Source organism: Oryzias latipes, chromosome 2 (genome assembly GCF_053564925.1).
Source record: "Oryzias latipes strain Hd-rR chromosome 2, Olatipes_Hd-rR_3.1".
NCBI classification, from domain to species: Eukaryota; Metazoa; Chordata; class Actinopteri; order Beloniformes; family Adrianichthyidae; genus Oryzias; species Oryzias latipes.
This window is the reverse complement of record NC_136238.1, coordinates 11562108-11582526: the sequence shown is the minus strand read 5'-3', so window position 1 is coordinate 11582526 and position 20419 is coordinate 11562108. Positions and strand designations below refer to the sequence as shown.

The window sequence follows — 20419 nt, the reverse complement described above, 5'->3', positions numbered from 1 at the left end:
GTGTACTTGCGTATCACGTGCACACTACGTCCCACAGTCAGTAAGAGGCCAATACTCACACCTTACTAATGACTAGAATATGGGGTACCATGCAACAGCATCACCCGCACGTCTGAATGGCTGGAACTTTTACTAGCCTTACAAATACTTTACAGTACACTTAACTACACGTATGACAGTGGGACGTTTCATTTTCAGCGATGCCTGGTGAGGTGGCTTTACGAGCCACACCTGTGCCCCATTTTATAAAGTGGCCACGCCTCTCTTTGAACCCCATGGGCCCGGACAACCCAAAAACCCTCAGCACCCCCATGAGGGTGCATGCTATCAGTGCACACAGTGGGGGAAAAAAGTATTTAGTCAACTACCAGTTGTGCAAGTTCTCCCACTTAAAAAGATGAGATAGGCTTGGATGACATCATAGGTATACCTCAACTATGAGGCGTAATATAAGAAAAAAATCCTGAAAATCACTTTGTCTGATTTTTATTTATTTGCAAATTATAGTGGAAAACAAGTATTTGGGTCATCCGCAAACATGTATGATTTCTGGCTCTCACAGTCCTGTAACTTCTTCTGTGAGAGGATCCTCTGTCCTCCACTCCTTATGTGTATTAATAGCACCTGTTTGAACTGGTTATCTCTATAAAAGACACCTGTCCACAACCTCAAACAGACACACTCCAAACTCCACTATGGCCAAGACCAAAGAGCTGTCTAAGGACACCAGAAACCAAATTGTTGACCTGCACCAGACTGGGAAGACTGAATCTGCAATAGATAAGCAGCTTGGTGAGAAGAAATCAACTGTGGGAGCAATTATTAGGGAATGGAAGACATACAAGACCACTGATAATCCCACTCTATCTCGCAAGATCTCACCCTGTGGGGTCAAAATGATCACAAGAACGGTAAGCAAAAATCCCAGAACCACACGGGGGGACCTAGTGAATGACCTGCACAGAGCTGGGACCAAAGGAACCAAGGCAACCATCATTAACTACACCACCAGGGACTCAAACCCTTCCCAATGCCAGACGTGTCACCCTGCTAAACCCAGTACATATGCAAGCCCGTCTACAGTTAGCTAGAGAGCATTTGGATGATCCAGAAGAGGGCTGGGAGAATGTCCTATGTTCAGATGAAACCAAAGTAGAACTTTATGGTAGGACCTCTACTCGTCATGTTTGGTGGAGAAAGAATGCTGAGGTGCATCCAAATAACACCATGCCTACTGTAAAGCACGGGGGTGGAAACATCATGCTTTGGGGCTTTTTTCAGTAAAGGAACCAGAACAACTGATCTGTGTAAAGAACAGAATGAATGGGGGCTTTTATCGTCAGATTTTGGGTGAAAACCTTCCATCAGCAGGGGCATTAAAGATAAAACATGTCTTTCAGCCTCACAACGATCCCAAACACATTGCCCGGGAAACGAAGGAGTGGCTTCATTAGAAGCATTTCAAGGTCCTGGAGTGGCCTAGCCAGTCTCCAGATCTAAACCCCATAGAAAATGTTTGGAGGGTTGCCCAGTGACAACCCTAAAACATCACTGCTCTAGAGGAGATCTGCATGGAGGAATGGACCAAAATACCAGCAACAGTTTGTGAAAACATTGTGAAGACTTACAGAAAATATTTGACTGCTGTCATTTTCAACAACGGATATATAGCAAAGTACTGACTTGAACTTTGTTATTAAAAAAATACTTATTTTCCACCATAGTTTACAAATACATTCTTTAAAAATCAGATTTTCGGGATTTCTTTTCTCATTTTGTCTCTTACAGTTGAGGTACACCTATGATGAAAATTTCAGGCCTCTCTTTCTTTTTAAGTGGGACAACTTGCACAATTTGTGGCTGACGAAATACTTATTTGTCCCATTGTACATGAGAAGATAGTAGCCTCAGTAACTCTGTTGCTCAAGTGTAGCGCCAACATATACTTAAATAGTGAATCAACACTGATACCCTAATTTGATGTTACACAACAGCCCAAAATGTTTTGATTGATTATTTGTATAATTAGTGCCAGATAGATGTATTCCCAGACGTCCACTTCAGCTGGTCCACACATGTTCCAGACATCTCATTGCAAAAGTGAAAGGTTGCCACCGTCCCATCAAGCCCAAGTGGACGTTTTCGCTGATTAACGAGCCGCCGCCTGGCAGCACGCGATACGGCCCGCTCCTGTTTGTGCAGGCAGCAATAATTTGCCCTTAAAGAGATGTAATGAAAACGTGAAAGTGCTCGATGCGGCGCCGAGGAAGGCGGGGGTCGACACATTAATCTGAAAGCGCCCCCTCTGTGTCAGCAGCCAGCAGGGCGAACGTTTGACGGGACTGACAGACGAATCATGTCAAAGCGACGTGTGAGATATTGAACAAGAAAGGACATTTTTCAGGAAAAGAACGTCCTTGAGAGATGCGTCTCATTTCCGCTCTTGTTTGTCATTTGGGATTGAAGTGGATTTTTTTTCTTTTTTTTTTGTGCATCATGGAGTAAAACAGCCATTATCTCAACTTTCCTTTAGTTGGGCTCTTTTTTTTCTTTTTCTTTTTTTGAGTGATGCAAACTTCTATATTTGTGACTTGAAGAAAGGGGGGGGGGGCTCCCCACCTCACATCACAGAGGAGGTGCAAAGAGGTTGTGAACGCCTTGGGGGGAAACGTGTCCTTGAACTGGATGTGTTAATGACTGAATGCAGAGGCAAGAAAAAAAATTATGCAGCTCTCCATCCCAGTATTTTCGTCTTGCTTGTGCTTTTCTGGAACATGAATGACACCTGATTTCAGCGTTTCTCCTCAGAAGTGTGTGTGTGTGTGTGTGTGTGTGTGTGTGTGTGTGTGTGTGTGTGTGTGTGTGTGTGTGTGTGTGTGTGTGTGTGTGTGTGTGTGTGTGTGTGTGTGTGTGTGTGTGTGTGTGTGTGTGTGTGTGTGTGTGTGTGTGCGTTTGTATTTCTACCCTTGTGGGATCCGGGACCTGAAATTTCACCCACCTCGTGGGTACCAATTTTTTCCGTGGGGACCGAAGCTCGGTCCCCACAGGCACAAGCATTGGAATCAATAGAAAAAAGCCTCCTGATATGCCTAGTGCTGTTTTTTTTGCAAAGTAAAATCGGTCCCCTGGAGATGACTTTTCATGACAAGGTGTGTTTCACCATGACACCCTAGTGGTCAGAGAGGGTATAGCAGTGTGTGAAGTTGGACTAATGGGGACAATTTCCTGACAAAGTGTGTACTTTTTTAATATCATATTTTATGATTACAAATGTTGAAATTACTTTTGGACAGTGACAATATTTGTATTGTAAAAAAGATATACTTAGTTGAAACAAATTATGTCATTTTTAAAGCCAGGATAACCAGGCAATTTCTACTCAAATGTCAAAGGTAAAAAAGTGAGGCTTGAGGCCTAGTCCTGAAACAACACCTTTTGGGGTCTTGTGAGGGGAAATGTGATCGTAGGAGCATCACACTTTGTACAGTAGCTAAGGACAAGGTTTTAACCAATACTGGTAAGTTTGGTAGTTCTCACTCTAAGCAGATCTGAGAAATTAAAGAAAACACCTCATCAGGAAAATCTAGGATGAGCTTATTGTAAACGTTTGCGTGTCCCTTGGTGGCCCAGTTTATGCAAGAGACTCAAAACTCTGGATGGTGCATTAGGGTAACAGCCTGATGTAATGCAAGAAGTTTCAGCTCCCCAGGTCAAAGCATTGTTCTGGTAGCCCCCTGTACGCTTGTTTCGGCCTACTCCAATTCAAGTGTGAAATCAAGATTAAAAATGCTTCCCTTTGGCCAACAAAGCCCATCTTTGACTATGTTGTATCATTCATCCCCCTGATGCAAAATAACTTTGTTGTTTGTTGCTAGCATGATGCTAAAGCTAACTATCTAACCAGTCAATCAAGCAATCTAAAATTTGGTGAACTTATTAAGCACCCCATGAGGGGCTCTCATGTGAATTTTCTCCTGTTTTTAAACAATATTGGCCCAAGGGGGCAGCTCCACATACATGAAAAACAGAAGTTCCAGGGTTCACAGTTTCAAAAATATATGTCTGATTGTGGCAAAACAGACGTCTCCCAGTTTGCGAACCACTGTACAACATGTTAAAAATGTGGGTGCACAGAAACCCCTAGATATTTTTCATCCCCAAACTCCTTGGAAGAAAAATCAGGAAGACGTACACAGTTACCCCATTCTGAAAGAAAACAGCAATTCTCAAAATGTTTTTTGATGGATTTTTTCCCCCACAGGCCCATTTGAACCAGTGACCAAAGCCTGGGTTCAAAATTTGAATTTAACTTAAACACTAAAGGTGTTTCTTTCCCTTAACAGAAGGCATTTTGTTAATATCCATCCAAAAAGGGTTTTTTGTGTAGGTACAGAACACCATCCCTCCTAATGCATTAGCATTAGCATAATGCTTATGCTAACGACACACTGCCAGAGCTCCACAACAATATCAGCTCGCTCCAGCATAAGCACCCGGAGGCATTTTACGTGGTTGCAGGAGACTTAAACCATGTAAACCTGACAGACACTTTGTTCAAGTTCCACCAGCATGGGAAATAACACTCTGGACTGTGTCGACATCAACAAAAAAGATGCACACAGAGCTGTCCCCGTCCTCATTTGGGCTTCTCCGATCACATCGCAATCGTGCTGGTTCCTGCTTACTGCCCTTTCCCCAGATGCCAGGCACCAACACAGAGGACCATCACAGTGTAGCCCAATGAGACTGCCCCAGCTAACCAAGACACAGACTGGCAGGTCTTCAGAAGGCAGCTTTGCACTAGGTGGAGGAGCACCTGGAGGATTATACATCAGGTGTCCTCAGGTACATCAGGAAGTGCATGGAGAACTTCACCAGCACGATGACTGTAACGTACTATCCCAACCAGAAACCCTGGCTTAACGCAGAAGTGCAGTCTCTACTGAAAAACAGGAATGCTGCTTTCCAGTCTGGTGACAAGGTAGCACTCAGAGTAGTGAGAAGGGATCTGCACGCTGGGGTGAACAGGGCCAAGCATACCCTCAGAGGATCCAGCAACATTTTACGTCCAATAATCCCCGTAGTATGTGGAAGGGCATTAAGTGCATCACAGACTACAACACCAGAGTTGTTCCGAAGACCCCTTTCTACAAGACGCACTTACAAGACGCACTCAACCTTTTGTACTGCTGCTTTGAGCTTTGAGGACTCCAACCCTGAAGAGTGGAGAGCCTTCCAGTGTGACACCCGCAGAAGTGAGGAAGACCATCCAGAGGATCAATCTTCACAAAGCTTCTGGACCTGACAACATCACTGGACGGGTCCTGACAGACACCAGCTCACAGAGGTGCTAACAGACATTTTCAACACCCCCCTGAAGCAGGCAGTGTTCCCTACCTGCCTGAAGACCGTAACGATCATCCCAAACTCCAAAACATCCTCAGTGACAGGTCTGACGGACTATTGGCCAGTGATCCTAGCTCCAATAGTCATAAAATGTTTTGAAAACTGTTCATGACCCACATCACAGAATCCATTGGTGTTACCAAGGACCTGCACCAATATGCATACAGGTCAAACCGATTCACACAAGATGTCATCCCCTCTGTGGTCCACACAACACTCACCCACCTAGAGAATAAGAACTCGTGTGTTTGCCTGCCCTTTGTGGAGTTCACATCAGCCTTCAACATAATCATCCCAAATACCCTCATCCATAAACTGCACACATAGGACTGTGCTTCACTCTTTGCAACTGGGTCTTGGACTTCCTGAAAGACCATAGTCTGTGAAGATCTGTGACCCCCCCCCCCCCCCCCCCCCCCCCGATCACCCTCAGCACGGGCCTCCCACAGGGCTGTGTGCTAAGCCCCGTCCTGTTCACCTTGCTCACGCATGACTTCACAGCAAGTCACTCCAGCAGTCTGATTGTGAAGTTTGTAGATAATACATCTATACTTGGACGAATCACCAACAACGATGAGTCCAACTACAGGGAGGACGTGGAGCATTAGGAGGGCTGGTGCAGAGACAACAACCTCTGCATCAATGTGAAGAAGACCAAGGAGATGATCGTGGACTTCAGGAAGGACAGACATCCCCCTCCTCCTCCTCTTTACATCGGTGGGGCTGAGGTGGAAGTGGTTTTTAGCCTCAGGTATTTGGGTGTGCACATCTCCAACGACCTCACCTGGAGCACCAACCCATCCTGCCTGGTGAAGAAGGCACATCAGCGCCTCTATTTCCTGATTAGGCTCAAGCGTGCTGTGATTAGAATCTCAGTCCTGTCCACCAATATGTGCATAGTGGAGAGTGTCCTGAGCTCCTCCATCACTGTGTGGCACGGCAACTGTTCTGTGGCAGAGAGAAAAGCTCTGTAACGGCTGGCTAAAGCTGTGCAGAGGACTGTGGTTTCACCTGCAGTCCACCACTGAGATCTACAAATCTGGATGCAGGAAACGAGCCTCCTGCATCCTGAAAGACCCCAGTCAGCCCTTGCACCCTCTGTTCTCCCTGCCCTTCTCAGGCAGGTAGTGACAGAGCATCAAGAGCAGGACCACAAGACTGAGGAACAGTTTCTTCCCAAAAGCAGTGAGACTGGTGGAGATTCGTCGATATTTGTATCGATTTTAAATGCTGTCAGGCTGATAATTATTTAATTATTTATGAACGTCCTGCAGCGTCTAACTCTTGTTTTCCATGTAACCCTTGTGCTATCCTAGGCACTTTAACATTGGGAGTTGGGTCATCTAGACCCACTACACAGTGCTTTGAACCTTTTTTCTTCAATGATTTGTGATCTTCACTGGTGTCCATGGATTACATGAAATCTTTCCACCTTTATCCACCTTTGTCATGGTAGGGAGAAGAGGTCAATGTAAGGGTGGGGTCATCTTAGATAGCACAAGGGTTAAACCTCCGACCGCTAGTTGGCACCTAGCCTCTTTGGGCAGCTGTGATGGTGTGGCTCTACACCCCACCAAACAATGAAAAGATCTCAGTGAGAAGCAACTTGTTTTTATGAGACATGCACCACGTTGACCACAGTCAACGTCACCCCCTAAGACGATGACATCACGGCCAGCGATCCCGTCAAAAAAATTAATGGGCCGAAAATCGTGTATTTCACACACAAAAAGATTAGTCTGAAACTGACGTCGAAATGTTCGTCTTCCCGAGGCCACCAAATCATTAAAGGGTTGCTATGGAGATAAAATCAACAGAAAAGCCGCCATTTTGAAAAATGTGGATTTTTTTAATCATGTGATGACATATAGCTCTCACCAATGGAGCAATGTCTTTTTCTGAGTCAGTTGATGATACTGATCCCTAAGCTAGCACTTTTAGCCACATTAGCATAACTGGCATTGTTAGCTTAATTAACATTTTGAGCAATGTTTTTTTCAGACAGAGGTGATGGTGCTGATCGCTATGCTTGCACTTTTTGCCACATTAGCGTAGCTAGCTTAGTTAGCATAATTAGCATTTTGAGCAATGTGTTTTTCTTAGAGAATTGATGATGGTGATCGCAATGCTAGCACTTTTAGCCATATTGGCATAGCTAGTATAGTTAGCATAATTAGCATATGCAGCTTTGACTAGCCTTGATCAAAGGTGGGTGGTGAGGGCGGTGAGGCTGGGGAGGGCGGTAAGAGCGGCGGTTGTGCTTAGAGTTGGGCTTGGAAGGCAGATTGCGTCTGCTTTACAACGCTATACAACGCTGGTTGCGGCTTTAATTTTTACTTAGGATGGGCACCAAACCCATCCTACCATTGCAACAACACATCATCAGTAGGGTGGATTGGGGACCACAGGATTTCCTCTCTGCTCTGTGCACATGATGTTGTCCTGTTGGCTTCATCGAGCCATGACCTACAGCATGCATTGGGGTGGTTTGTGGCCGAGTGTGAAGCGGCTGGGATGAGGGTCAGCACCGCCAAACCTAAAGCCATAGATCTCGACCGGAGAAAGGTAGTTTGCCATCTCTCGGTGGGTGGAGTGTCGCTGCCCCAGGTGGAGGAGTTTAAACATCTTGGGGTCTTGTTTACGAGTGAGGGAAGATCGGAGTGTAAGATTGATTGGCAGATCAGAGCAGCGTCCGTAGTTATGTGGTCGCTGTATCAGTCTGAAGAGAGAGTTAAGCCAAAGAGCAAAGCTCTTAATTTACTCGTCGATCTTCATTCCAATACTCACTTATGGTCATGAGCTCTGGGTCATGACCCAAAGAACCAGGGCCTGAATACAAGTGGCTGAAATGAGCTTCCTCCGTGGGGTGGCTGAGCGCTCACTTAGAGATGGGGTGAGAAGCTTGGTCACCTGCGGAGAGCTCGGAGTATAACCGCTTCTCCTCCACATTGAAGGAAGCCAGTTGAGGTGGCTCATGCGTGTAGTCCGAATGCTTCCTGGACGCCTCCCTGGGGAGGTGTTCCGGACATGAATCACTGGGCGGAGGCTCCTGCCCTCGTGACCCGATCCCGGATAAGCGGAGGAGGATGGATGGATGGATTGATTGATGGATGGATACATACCGAACCGAAACTCTGTGCCATGTTGCTGCCAGTATCAAATAAAAACACAAACTGGGGATAAGAACGGGTGGAGCAGAGCCTCGGACCAGCAAATGCACGGAGCATCATCCAAAATGCTGTTGGCAAAGCCGGTCAAAGTGCAGACTGTCACGTAAATAAAGGATCTTAGGCACATTAAAGCACTCTCCTTCATCCTGTCATGCTGCCTCATCATCACACTTTTTTTGTTTTCTGGAAAGAATTTATGTTTTTATTTTCCTTTATTTTTGAAGCACCGTTCAGGCTCCTGAACCGTTTAAAAGTAACAAACTAAATTAAGCAACGTTGAAAATAAACAGCATTTATTTCCTCAATCAGCCTTTTAGGGCCTTATTGGTTTAGCAACATCCATTCCATTTTTATTCTTACCATTTTTATTCTTTCTTAAAGAAGAATATTTTGTTTTGGAAATCAAACAATGTTGACTGTGCCCTTTATATATTTTAAGTTACCAAAATAAAAGCACTATGAATTTGCTTGGGTAAGAGCAACTTATATATTATATACAGTTGCAGGGCTTAACATTATGCTAATCAAATAAATTGAATTTTACACTTTTATTCTAATGAAAGATGTATTACTCTTGTTTATCTGCTTATTTAATATAACAATATCCTATTTTCTATTTGCGATTATGTAGGATTTGCTGTGTAAATTAGGGTTCTTAATTACTCTTTCATTTTACCCCCCACCTTAGTAGCTGGCATAACACATGAATTCTTCCCTGTGAGATTATTTAAGTTTGATTTATGCATTTATTTATAAACAAAACAAACTTTTTAATGATCACACAAGTGAATATAGGTGCTGTAGTACAGCTGAGGCACCCATATATTAAATAGTTGCCAGTTCCTGACTTTTCGGGTTCCCACCGTGACTATCCCCCTCCCCCACCAAGACTGAGAGAAGGGGGAGCAGAGCAAAGCCACACCCGTTCAGCTCCTCAGGTGCATGATCGTCTCCCTCTCAGCTCAGGCAGCAGTGCAGACAGCTAACCGACTGGAGTTTCACAACGGGAACGATTTTTCATGGAATCTAGGTAAGTCCCAGCAAAACTTTTTAAAAACAGACACTAAATGACTTTGAGACATATTTAGTCGGTCTAGGCATGCTTTTCTCTGGTGAAAAATGCTCGAGAGCCGAGCACATGGCGATGCTAGCTAGCTCGGTCCTTTGAAGCTAACGCAGCATGTGCTTGTGGGGAAGCTAGCTTTACAAATGATTTAAGGGAGGCTGTTACAGATCCTAAAGACGTTTTAAATTTAATTTATTGAAGTGTGGCCTTAAATGTGTTATTTTTATCTTAAATCCTGGGACTTGACCCCCCCCCCCCTTCCTTCGCGCTGCGGCAAATTTGCTGTTGCCGTTTTTCTGTGCAAAAGTGTGTTGATAATCTTGATGCTCCTACAAAAGCATCTGTAGTCACGTCTGCATGTCTGGGATCATTACATCGTTTAGATATTCTTCGTACCGGGATCAAAGCTGCCGCTGCCGGAGCTCCGTCTGAGTCACGTGACCCAGTCTCACTGTCCCGCATTAACCCGAGAGGGTAAAACTAGAATGGTTAGAGGATCTCATTTTTTTTCCTATTGATGAAATAATAAAATATCAAAGTTTAGGAGGCCCGACGGAAATGTTATGCTTCATCAGTTTGACATTTTCTTACATTAATGTTTGTATGTATGCCTGCTTAGATTAAACATGATGTTCATTGTCTTTGTAAATATGATTTATATATTTTAAAATGATCTTAAAAAGGTCTTAAAGTTTTAAATTTAACATTTTAAAATCTGTTACCATCTTGGCAGTGTTTATGTATTTTTTTTCATTTAAATATGCTTACCAATTTGATTTACTTAGTTTTTGTTTGTTTGTTTTAAAACCAGGATCAGCTCAGTATTTTGTGGTCTTGTTCTTTAGAGCTGAACAAAAAAATGTATAAAACAATGGTGCCCTGTTGTACGGTGGTCAAGTGATTTTGAAAAGTATTTCTGGTTCCAACATTTAGTAATATTGTGATCATGTCTTTTGTTTAAAACTCAGACCCTGCTTACATGTTTTTATACTTTTGCTTCATGGTTGGTTCACAGTGCAGTAGTAAATAATTGAGCAGATTCGGTAATGAGCATGTGTCTAAATACTTTAAATTAAAGGGTTAATTTAAAGTATTTAGACACATGCTCATTATTCAGGAAGGTCCAAAGCTAACGTTCAGTTTGTGAACCTCATCTGCAAAGACCCACTGCTGTGTCATGATTAGGATAATGGTGTATCGTAAACTGTGTTTATATAATAGTTTATTAGGAAGGACATTTTTTTAAGCTGAGTCTGTCTTTCATCTGAGTGTTTAATCAAAAAAACTTTCTGTGTTTGATTCGTAGCAGAACCTGCAGGTTTAAAAAGCGTCTGAAGATGCTTAGGGAGCATCACAAAAGGTGCCAGAAGAGGTACACAGAGGGCCTGAAGACCAAACATCTACCTGTGCAGGTAAAGTTTTTTTTCCACTGTTTTCAGTATAATAAATAAATGGTATTCTACTATTTATTGGGATCAAGTAACTTATATATTGTAGATTTTTTCTTTGTAACAAGATGATTCAAAAAAAGTCACATTGCAAAATAATTTATCCTCTCCTTTTTAATAATGTAATATCTATTAGTTTTAATTAATCAGTTAAATATGTTAAAATGTAGATATGTAATTTATTGAAAAGTTAAATCCAACATGTGATTAAACTTGTGTTGAACAAGTGTATCTTTTAATTTTAAAAAGTACAAATAATGTTTGAAGGAATTGGAACCAGACACCAACACCATTGCCTGTGTCCAAAGAGAAGAGTCAGATGCAGATGAGCCAGAGGTTCCTCCCCTGACAAGAACAGACAGTGTATTTGTAAGTATTTATCATGGAATCCAGCCAATATCAAACACTTTTGTCAATTTTTTATCAATAGGGCTCAGAATCTTTAGCATCAAACTTCACTTTAGACCAGGGGTGGGCAAAATTATTATTTAATTATTTAATTCTCACTCCTCGCATCTGCTCCTGGACCAGGAGCAGATGCGAGGAGTATTAAATAATATGAAATGTGGATGAAAACACTTTTCAAACAAAATTATATTTTAAAACATTTTAGAGTTTTTAAGTGAAATATTTTGTTTTCACTTAAGAGCCAATTACACCAACAGCTTAATGTATGTAGTGAAAAATTAGAGAAATGTTGCATTCATGTGGTGTTTGAATGATCGTAAGAATGAAAAACACCAACTCTTCCAACACCACATGGATGATAGAGCTGAGCCCCCAAACTTTTTCTTGTAAGGGCCACAATAAGTCTTTTTCTTTAAAACTTTAAACTTCTTTTATCTTTCTTTTATTGTGAAGCCCTATAATAAAGTTTTATTAATTCACGATCATTTTCATACAACAAATAACACTATTTATGAAATAAAAAATAACCAAATTACTCTCTCTGCGATTTTCAAAGACAAAAAGTCAGGAAACGATGTCATGATACATTAAAAAGAAAAAAACAATAAATAGTGGACCCCCCCCTCTTCATCTCGCTGAGACTTTGAGGCCTGCAGCTCCTGACACGTCTCACAGTTTGAGCATGTGTGGTGTGTCCTGCACGTCTGTTTCTCATCCAGTAATAAAGAAAAAAGAAAATTGCTATGTCTTCTGCTGCAGCTACGCATATGTCTGTTACCTCTTCACCAGTACAGAGTCCCTCATTTATTGCAGCAAGAGTTTCATTCTAAAAATAACCCGTCACCTGTGAAATCCATGGAGTTTGATTATTTACAGACGTTTTTTTTTATGACAGTAAAACGCCTCACTGACTAATTCTCAAACCTTCATAGAAATTTGGTCCAGGCAGGGTCTTAGAATGAAAACAAAGATTTCTGTAGATCTGAAGAGCTCCGCCTTTCTGTACAGGGAGACACGGAGGAGATTGATTGACAAGGTCTCCAGCCAATCAGGACACAGAACAGGGTGTGCTGTTTAAAAAACGCAGCATAATCGCTCTGAAAGAATGAGCTAAAAAGGGAAAGATGAACTGTTACCTAGAAAGGAAAAACTGTCTTCTGTTCTGTCTGACAGAGATTTTAGAGGGTTTCAAGTTGAAGTACAGACTGCAGAAGGGGGGAAAAAATGTCACGTTCTTGATAATATGGGCAGATAAAAAATAAATAAACATGTGTCTCTGATTTTGTTCAGAGGGCCGGACCAAACATGGAGGCGGGCCGGATTCAGCCCGCGGGAAATAGTTTGCCCACCCCTGCTTTAGACTGAACTCTTAACTTTTATAAAATATTATTTATGAAGTAGTGTATACCAATTTAAAATGAAAAACTTGTTTCTTTTCTCCAGCTCACTAAAGACTACTGTACCAAGCATGCCATCGTTCAAGATTTGTCAGACGTCCCCTCAAGCTGCATAGAAACAACAGGTGATGACGATGAGTACCTCCCACCAAAGATGCAGCACAGTAGTTCTGACGAATCAATAGATTTTCCAACAAAAATTCCATCTAAAAGGAGGCGGGGGAAAGCTCAGAAGTCATACAAAAGGCAAAAGCAGAGTCGTACCCCTTCTGATGACTCTAACCACTCAGAACATGAGGAGCCATCCTTGAACTCGGAAAAGGTTTCTGTATTGAAACTGAAAAAAAAAGGAAATGGTGGTAGAGTCTATAATAAACGACATTATTGTCTTTATTGTCCTGTTAGCTGCTATAAAATGGCAAGACATTTGGTCAGAAAGCACAGCTCCGAGATTGATGTGGCAAAAGCCATAAGTTTTCCTCTAAAATCCAAGCAAAGGAAATTGCATTTGGATCTCATAAGAAACAAGGGGAACCGGGCTCACAATAATGAAGTTCTTAAATCAGGGACAGGAACACTGATTCCAGGTCAGCAGTCGTCTAACCCTGGAAAACCAAGTGACTACATGCACTGCATAAACTGCGAGGCTTTGCTAAAAAGAAAGTGTTTATGGAGGCATATGTCACGATGCAGACTTTCAAAAAAATGCAGTGGACAGAAGCCTGGGAGAAGCCGAATTCAATCGATCTGTGCATTTGCTCAACCTGCCCCAGAGGGTGTGAGCGTTAAAGTTTGGGAGCTGATTAATGCAATGCACCAGGATGAGGTCTCTCAAGTGATAAAGGGGGAAAGAACCATCATAAGGCTGGGAGAGCTTTTATTTTCAAAACACGGACATGACAAGAACAAACACGAATATATACGACAAAAAATGAGAGAAATTGGAAGACTGGTTCTTATTTCTAGAAAAGAGGGAAAACTGCAGGGACTTGAGGATTTCTTCAAGCCGTCAAATTTCAACATAGTTGTTGAGATGGTGAAGAAAGTGTCAGGCTTCAACGAAGACACTAATGCATACAAAACTCCGTCTCTGGCTCTCAAGCTGGGCCACAGCCTGAAGAAGATTTCTGACATTCTAGAATGTGAGACACAAATGTCAGAGTCAATTGATGAGGAGTTTCTGGAGAACATCAAAAGGACTCGAACTTTGTTTGAAAAAAAATGGGATGTGTGCATTTCATCCCGTGCTCTTCAGACTTTAACTGAAGCCAAATGGAATACTCCTCATCTGCTGCCATTCACAGACGACGTCAAGAAAATGCACATCTACATAGATGAATGCAGGAAAGCATCCCAAAATAACATAAAAGACAATCCAAATAAAAAGACCTGGACAAGACTTGCTAATGTCACTTTATGTGAAGTTATTCTCTTTAACCGCAGACGAGAAGGAGAAGTGTCCAAAATGCCTTTGAGTGCATTTACTCTTAGAGACACCGCTGGTGTTCCATCTGACCTGGCGACCAGTCTTACAGAGTTGGAGCAGAAACTCTGTAAACATTTCCAACGCATTGAAATTCGAGGTAAAAGAAACAGAAAGGTTCCAATCTTACTTACACCTGAGATGCTAACGTCAATGGAAACATTGGTTTCTCTTCGCCGCACATGCGGGGTGCCAGACGAGAATCCCTATTTTTTTGCAAGACCTGAAGCGGATACACATCTTAGAGGGTCGGACGCAATAAGAGAAGTTGCCCAGGCGTGTGGAGCAAAGCACCCTGAAACGTTGTCATCGACAAAACTGAGGAAGCAGGTGGCCACGCTATCAACAGTTTTGAACCTAAAGGATAATGAGATGGACACACTGGCAGACTTTCTGGGACATGACATACGAGTACACAGACAATACTACAGATTACCGGAAGGAACGATGCAGTTGGCCAAAGTCAGCAAAGTTCTAGTTGCCATGGAACAAGGCCGACTCTCACAGTTCAAGGGGATGAACATGGATCAAATTCAGATAGATCCAAATGGTAAAGAACATACACTCAAGCACAAAATGTTGTGATTAACAGTATATGTTGACTTTTATTTTTGCTTATTTATGCGTTTTAGAGAAAGTGTCCGAATGTGCAGTCAGTGACGTCTCAGAGACGGAGGGCGATTCATCTTGGTGTTCAGCTGGAGGTGGGTCAACCCCATAATTTTTTTCCTTGTTTCACTTCTAATATTGACAAATAAATGTTCCATTTCAACAGGATCCTCGAGATCCAAGAGGAGCCAGCTGTCAGCTGATGAGGACTCTGATTTAGACGGCCTTCTAAACTCAGGTATTATACATATTAATTACAGGCCTTTTATTTTTATAAAAAAAGAGGGCTCAAGGGTTCCTAAATGTCATATGTCTGTGTGTGTATATATAACAACTTACTCAGTATTTTCAGTCTGAAATTCTGTGTTTATATACTAATTATAAAAAAAAAACGACACAATAAAAGTAAGCAAATATACGTAAGGATGTAGTTTTGTGTGTAGTAATATTTTTATAGTAATGCATAATTATAATAGATGAGGCAGTTTATTATAAAAAGAACAGTGACAAAGGCGTTTCATGCTATGCTGTAAACCGTACTCTGGGGGAGTATGACATTTCCAAAGCACGGCTGGGCGAATGGCGGGCCCTGGCTCGTCTACAGAACCTAAGAGGCGCGTTTGTCCGGAGGACACCGGTGCCTAAGGGGGCTTCGAATCCGTGAGCGGGAACTGCAGGCCCACTGAAGGCCCAGCAGCAGGATGGCTAGGTTAAACAGGGGACATCTTGCTCACGCTTCCTATCAAGGAGGTACACGGGCAGGCCCAGGCCTTAGCAAAAACTCCCATGGGCCAGAATGGCCCCCTGCCAGGGACCCGGCTTGCAGCCTTAGCCTGCAGAGGCTTTTGGCTGGCAGACAGATAGTGAGGATAGTTATTTACTGACAGATTCTTTTTTAAATTTTTGTATTTTTATTTTTTGTTTTTTTTCTGATGGCCTGCAATCTACCCTGCTCATTACGTTGTGATCAATATAATGAACACTCAATTTTAAATTGTTGAACACTTGTTCTATTCTGTTCTTTACAGGGACATCAACATCTTCAACCAAACATCAAATGGAGTCAAGGAGTGAAGACAGTGAATCTGGTATTTCCCCCCATCTAAATTAAATATTTTTATACAAGCGTTCCCAGTTGAGTTTTAATCATGAAATTGACGATTTTAGCCAAAATCACTAAACCTATTTTGCTTTAAAGACAAAAACTAAACCTGAGTGAGAGTAGTGTGATGTCGCACACAGGGGAGCGTCATCTTGCCCTGATAGCTAAAATCTGGCTCAAAACTGTCTGGCCAGATTGATCCAATATAGCTTCTCATTATTTTTGCCCCACTAATGTTAGCGTGAGGCTATAAGCTCTTGCTTGCACATACGGCTATCTGTGACAGGGACGGGAAGGAAGCCAGGTTGTTTTGCACTAACAGGCCCACCCATGAACCAGGATTGTATTTCTAACGAACCACCGCCTCTGGTCTTAAAATATGTCTTACAAAAGCAACACAGCTTTTAAATCTTGGCTAAAAACTTCACAATCATAATTAGATCACTTTTAACAATTTTTACAAAAGAGTCCAGATAAGACGTTTCACCTCTTATCCAAAAGGCTTTGTCAATTCTGACAAAATGCTAACCCCACTACTATGAAAGAAAAAAATGTACAGTCAGGACCATTAATATTTCGACAGAGAGACAGAGAAACGGAATAGAAAATGAATAAATGAATGTGGTAATGTACAGAAACAAGATTAGAATGTGTCTCTGTCCAAATATTTATGGTCCTGACTGTAGTTGAAGCTGGACTTTAAGAGCTGCTTCACAGCGCTTCCATGGCTGTTCTGTATCTGCCATTAGGGCATGGGTCTTTAATATTGACATTTTTCCAATTCAGGGAAGACAAAAGTGCATGATTGTCATTTTAAAATAACCATATTGGTACAATGAACAGGACTCAGAAGACTGAAGAACGGACACGGTAGTGAAAAGTCTAAAAAGCGACCCTTACAAACAGGTATGCTTCCTACATGTTACACTTTAAAAGTTTCTTAAAAATGGCACAAACTATGTTCTAACAACCACTTTTTAAGGGATGTGGGAGGGGGTTGTTTGTTTTTTATTACATTTCTTGCTTCATTGCATATGTAGTTCAAAGATAAAATTTTACTAATAATTGTCATCAAAACTGTCTAAATCAGACTTTGAAACATCTCACTGTTAACATTGAAAGACTTGAGCTTCATGAAATCATCTTATGTCAGCTTTCAATGAAAATGTGAGGTTGTGTGGTTCATTGTTGAGTTTTTAATCAGAATATTTTCAAAAACAGAGCCCATGGTTTCTACACAGCAGAGAGACTCAGGCATCGATACTGCTGAGACGGGTAACTTTGCACAATACATAATCATTTCTAACCACACCAGCAACGTGGCTCTGATACTTTATTTCCTTCTTTCAACACAAGATAAGAAAATCCATTTGTGGGGGCTTCCTTTTCTAATGAACATCTGACATTTAGTTAATACTGTTACAGGTAGTCAGTCGTTTTGCTGAGATTTTGATATATACATAGCAGCATCTCCTTAGTTTTTGTAAATAAGAAATGCTCATTACTTTGAATCAGGTCTAATCACGTCTTGTATGTTAGCGACCTATAACATTTTTTCCTCTTTTTCTAAGGAGCTTCAAAAAGAAGGACCTGGTCTTCAGTGGAGTGCCGAGCAGTGGAAAAGATTTTAGGAACCTACATTGAAGGTGGGAGGGTTCCAGGAAAAAAGGAATGTCTTTCCTGCATAGAAGCTTCGCCGAGGGAGCTGGAAGGACGAACATGGCAGGCAGTCAAGTTTTTTGTTAAGAACAAAATCACAGCACTGAGGCGGGAGAGTTCAAAAAGACGTTAATTTTGTTAGTTAGAATGATTATGTAACTCAACCTTATTTTGTTTTCTTTTCTTTAAACCAGTGCTGGTAAATTTAAGTTCCAAATTTAAGCTTCAGATACATTAACTCATTTATCTTAAAGTGACCTTTTTTTCGGAAGTACTTAATTTTCAGATGAAACGTGTATAGGTCAAAGGTGACCTTTTAATTTCTGAAGCACTTATTTTGTATTTGAAAAATTTGTATAGGTCAAAGGTGACCTTTAATTTATAAAACACTTCATTTTTATTTAAAACACGTAGGTCAAAAGTGACCTTTTAATTTCTGAAGCACTTTATTTTTTATGTAAAACACGTGTATAGGTCAAAGGTGACCTTTTAATTTCTGAAGCACTTCATTTTTATTTAAAACGCGTGTATAGGTCAGAGGTGACCTTTTTTTCTGAAGCTCTTTATTTGTATTTGAAACATTTGTATGGGTGAAAGGTGACGTTTAATTTCTGAAGCACTTCATTTTTATTTAAAACGCGTGTATAGGTCAGAGGTGACCTTTTTTTCTGAAGCTCTTTATTTGTATTTGAAACATTTGTATGGGTGAAAGGTGACCTTTAATTTCTGAAGCACTTAATTTTTATTTAAAACACGTGTATAGATGAAAGGTGAGGTTTAATTTCTGAAGCACTTATTTTGTATTTGAAACATTTGTATAGGTAAAAGGTGACCTTTAATTTATAAAACACTTCATTTTTATTTAAAACACGTACGTAGGTCAAAAGTGACCTTTTAATTTTTGAAGCACTTTATTTTTTATGTAAAACACGTGTATAGGTCAAAAGTGACCTTTTAATTTCTAAAGCACTTATTTTGTATTTGAAACATTTGTATAGGTCAAAGGTGACCTTTAATTTATAAAACACTTCATTTTTATGTAAAACACGTGTATAAGTCAGAGGTGACCTTTTTTTCTGAAGCTCTTTATTTGTATTTGAAACATTTGTATAGGTCAAAGGATACCTTTAATTTCTGAAGCACTTTATTTTTTATGTAAAACACGTGTATAGGTCAAAAGTGACCTTTTAATTTCTGAAGCACTTATTTTGTATTTCAAACATTTGTATAGGTCAAAGGTGACCTTTAATTTATAAAACACTTCATTTTTATGTAAAACACGTGTATAAGTCAGAGGTGACCTTTTTTTCTGAAGCTCTTTATTTGTATTTGAAACATTTGTATAGGTCAAAGGATACCTTTAATTTCTGAAGCACTTTATTTTTTATGTAAAACACGTGTATAGGTCAAAAGTGACCTTTTAATTTCTGAAGCACTTATTTTGTATTTCAAACATTTGTATAGGTCAAAGGTGACCTTTAATTTATAAAACACTTCATTTTTATTTAAAACACATGTATAGGTCAGAGGTGACCTTTAATTTCTGAAGCACTTAATTTTTATTTAAAACACGTGTGTAGGTCAAAAGTGACTTTTTTTCTGAAGCTCTTTATTTTTTATGTTAAACACATGTATAGGTCAAAAGTAACCTTTTAATATCTGAGGCACTTAATTTTTATTTAAAACACGTGTATAGGTGAAAGGTGACGTTTAATTTCTGAAGCACTTATTTTGTATTTGAAACATTTGTATAGGTCAAAGGTGACCTTTAATTTATAAAATACTTCATTTTTATTTAAAACACGTGTATAGTTGAAAGGTGACCTTTTTTTCTGAAGGTCTTTATTTGTATTTGAAACATTTGTCTAGGTCAAAGGTGACCTTTAATGTCTGAAGCACTTAATTTTTATTTAAAACACGTGTATAGGTCAAAGGTGACTTTTTTTTTCCTGAAGCACTTGATTTAATTTTGTAATTTTTTGACAGGTCAAATGTCATTGTTTTTTATAAAGCACTTAATTTAAGTTTAATAGGTCTTTTTTTCTGCTTAAATCTGGGCTTTCGGTGTGGAACTCCAGGTCTTTCGGGTTGACGTCCTTTTGGTTTTTCAGATCCTTTTGCTCCATCACATTCTGATCCGCTGCTCCGGTGATTCCAGCCAGTTAAAAGCAGGAAAGGGAAAATGTGGGGGAGCCCCAATTTTTGTTTTCCACCATCTCCTGCTTCTGATTGACTGAACTCACCTGGCCCAGTAGATCAACATGAAGTAAAAGAAGAAAATCTGTAAAAGAAGCAGGATGTCATCCCTCCAAACCTGGAGTTCAAGAGCCCTGCAGTAAGTGTGTGATAGAATAATTGAGCTCTCAAGGACACTTTATTTTGTCCTACAGCAGTTTATTTTTAATTTTGTAGATTGCTAACTATAAATAAATTGCCCTTGTCTCTTATTTGCTGTTCGCAGTTTCCTTCATAACATACATTTTGTGACAATGAACGATGCCTTGCATGTTTGGTAAATGACTTTATTAGTCAGGAAGTGTAAAATGAGTACTACACTCACAATTGCCTTAGTTACAGAGCTGTTAACCAAAGTTAGAATAACTGCAGTTGTATGGGTGGTCCCCATGGGAAACCAAAATTCAGGTTAATTTTTCATGTTAGTGTTTTCAGT

At 40.7% G+C, this 20419-nt stretch overlaps 2 protein-coding genes across 16 annotated transcripts in view; both read left to right on the top strand.

Annotated features, from left to right (window-relative positions):
• Positions 1-20419, top strand: part of zranb3 (zinc finger, RAN-binding domain containing 3) — a 196660-nt gene that overhangs the window by 31103 nt on the left and 145138 nt on the right. The gene's annotated exons all lie outside the window — the stretch shown is intronic.
• LOC105355818 (uncharacterized) lies at positions 5814-20195 on the top strand. 10 transcript variants are annotated; one of them, XM_011484647.3, is made up of 11 exons: positions 5814-9606; positions 10949-11054; positions 11358-11459; positions 12942-14478; positions 14575-14928; positions 15011-15082; positions 15154-15225; positions 16016-16075; positions 16933-16995; positions 17311-17364; positions 17661-20195. In XM_011484647.3, exons 1-11 carry the CDS (start codon positions 9596-9598, stop codon positions 17879-17881), a joined length of 2652 nt encoding a protein of 883 aa, XP_011482949.2. In that variant the 5' UTR covers positions 5814-9595; the 3' UTR covers positions 17882-20195. The 10 variants fall into 10 exon arrangements, with proteins under 10 accessions (XP_011482949.2, XP_023821252.1, XP_078788581.1 ...); XM_023965484.2 differs by having other exon boundaries at positions 10952-11054; positions 12942-14928; XM_078932455.1 differs by having other exon boundaries at positions 11358-11453; positions 12942-14928.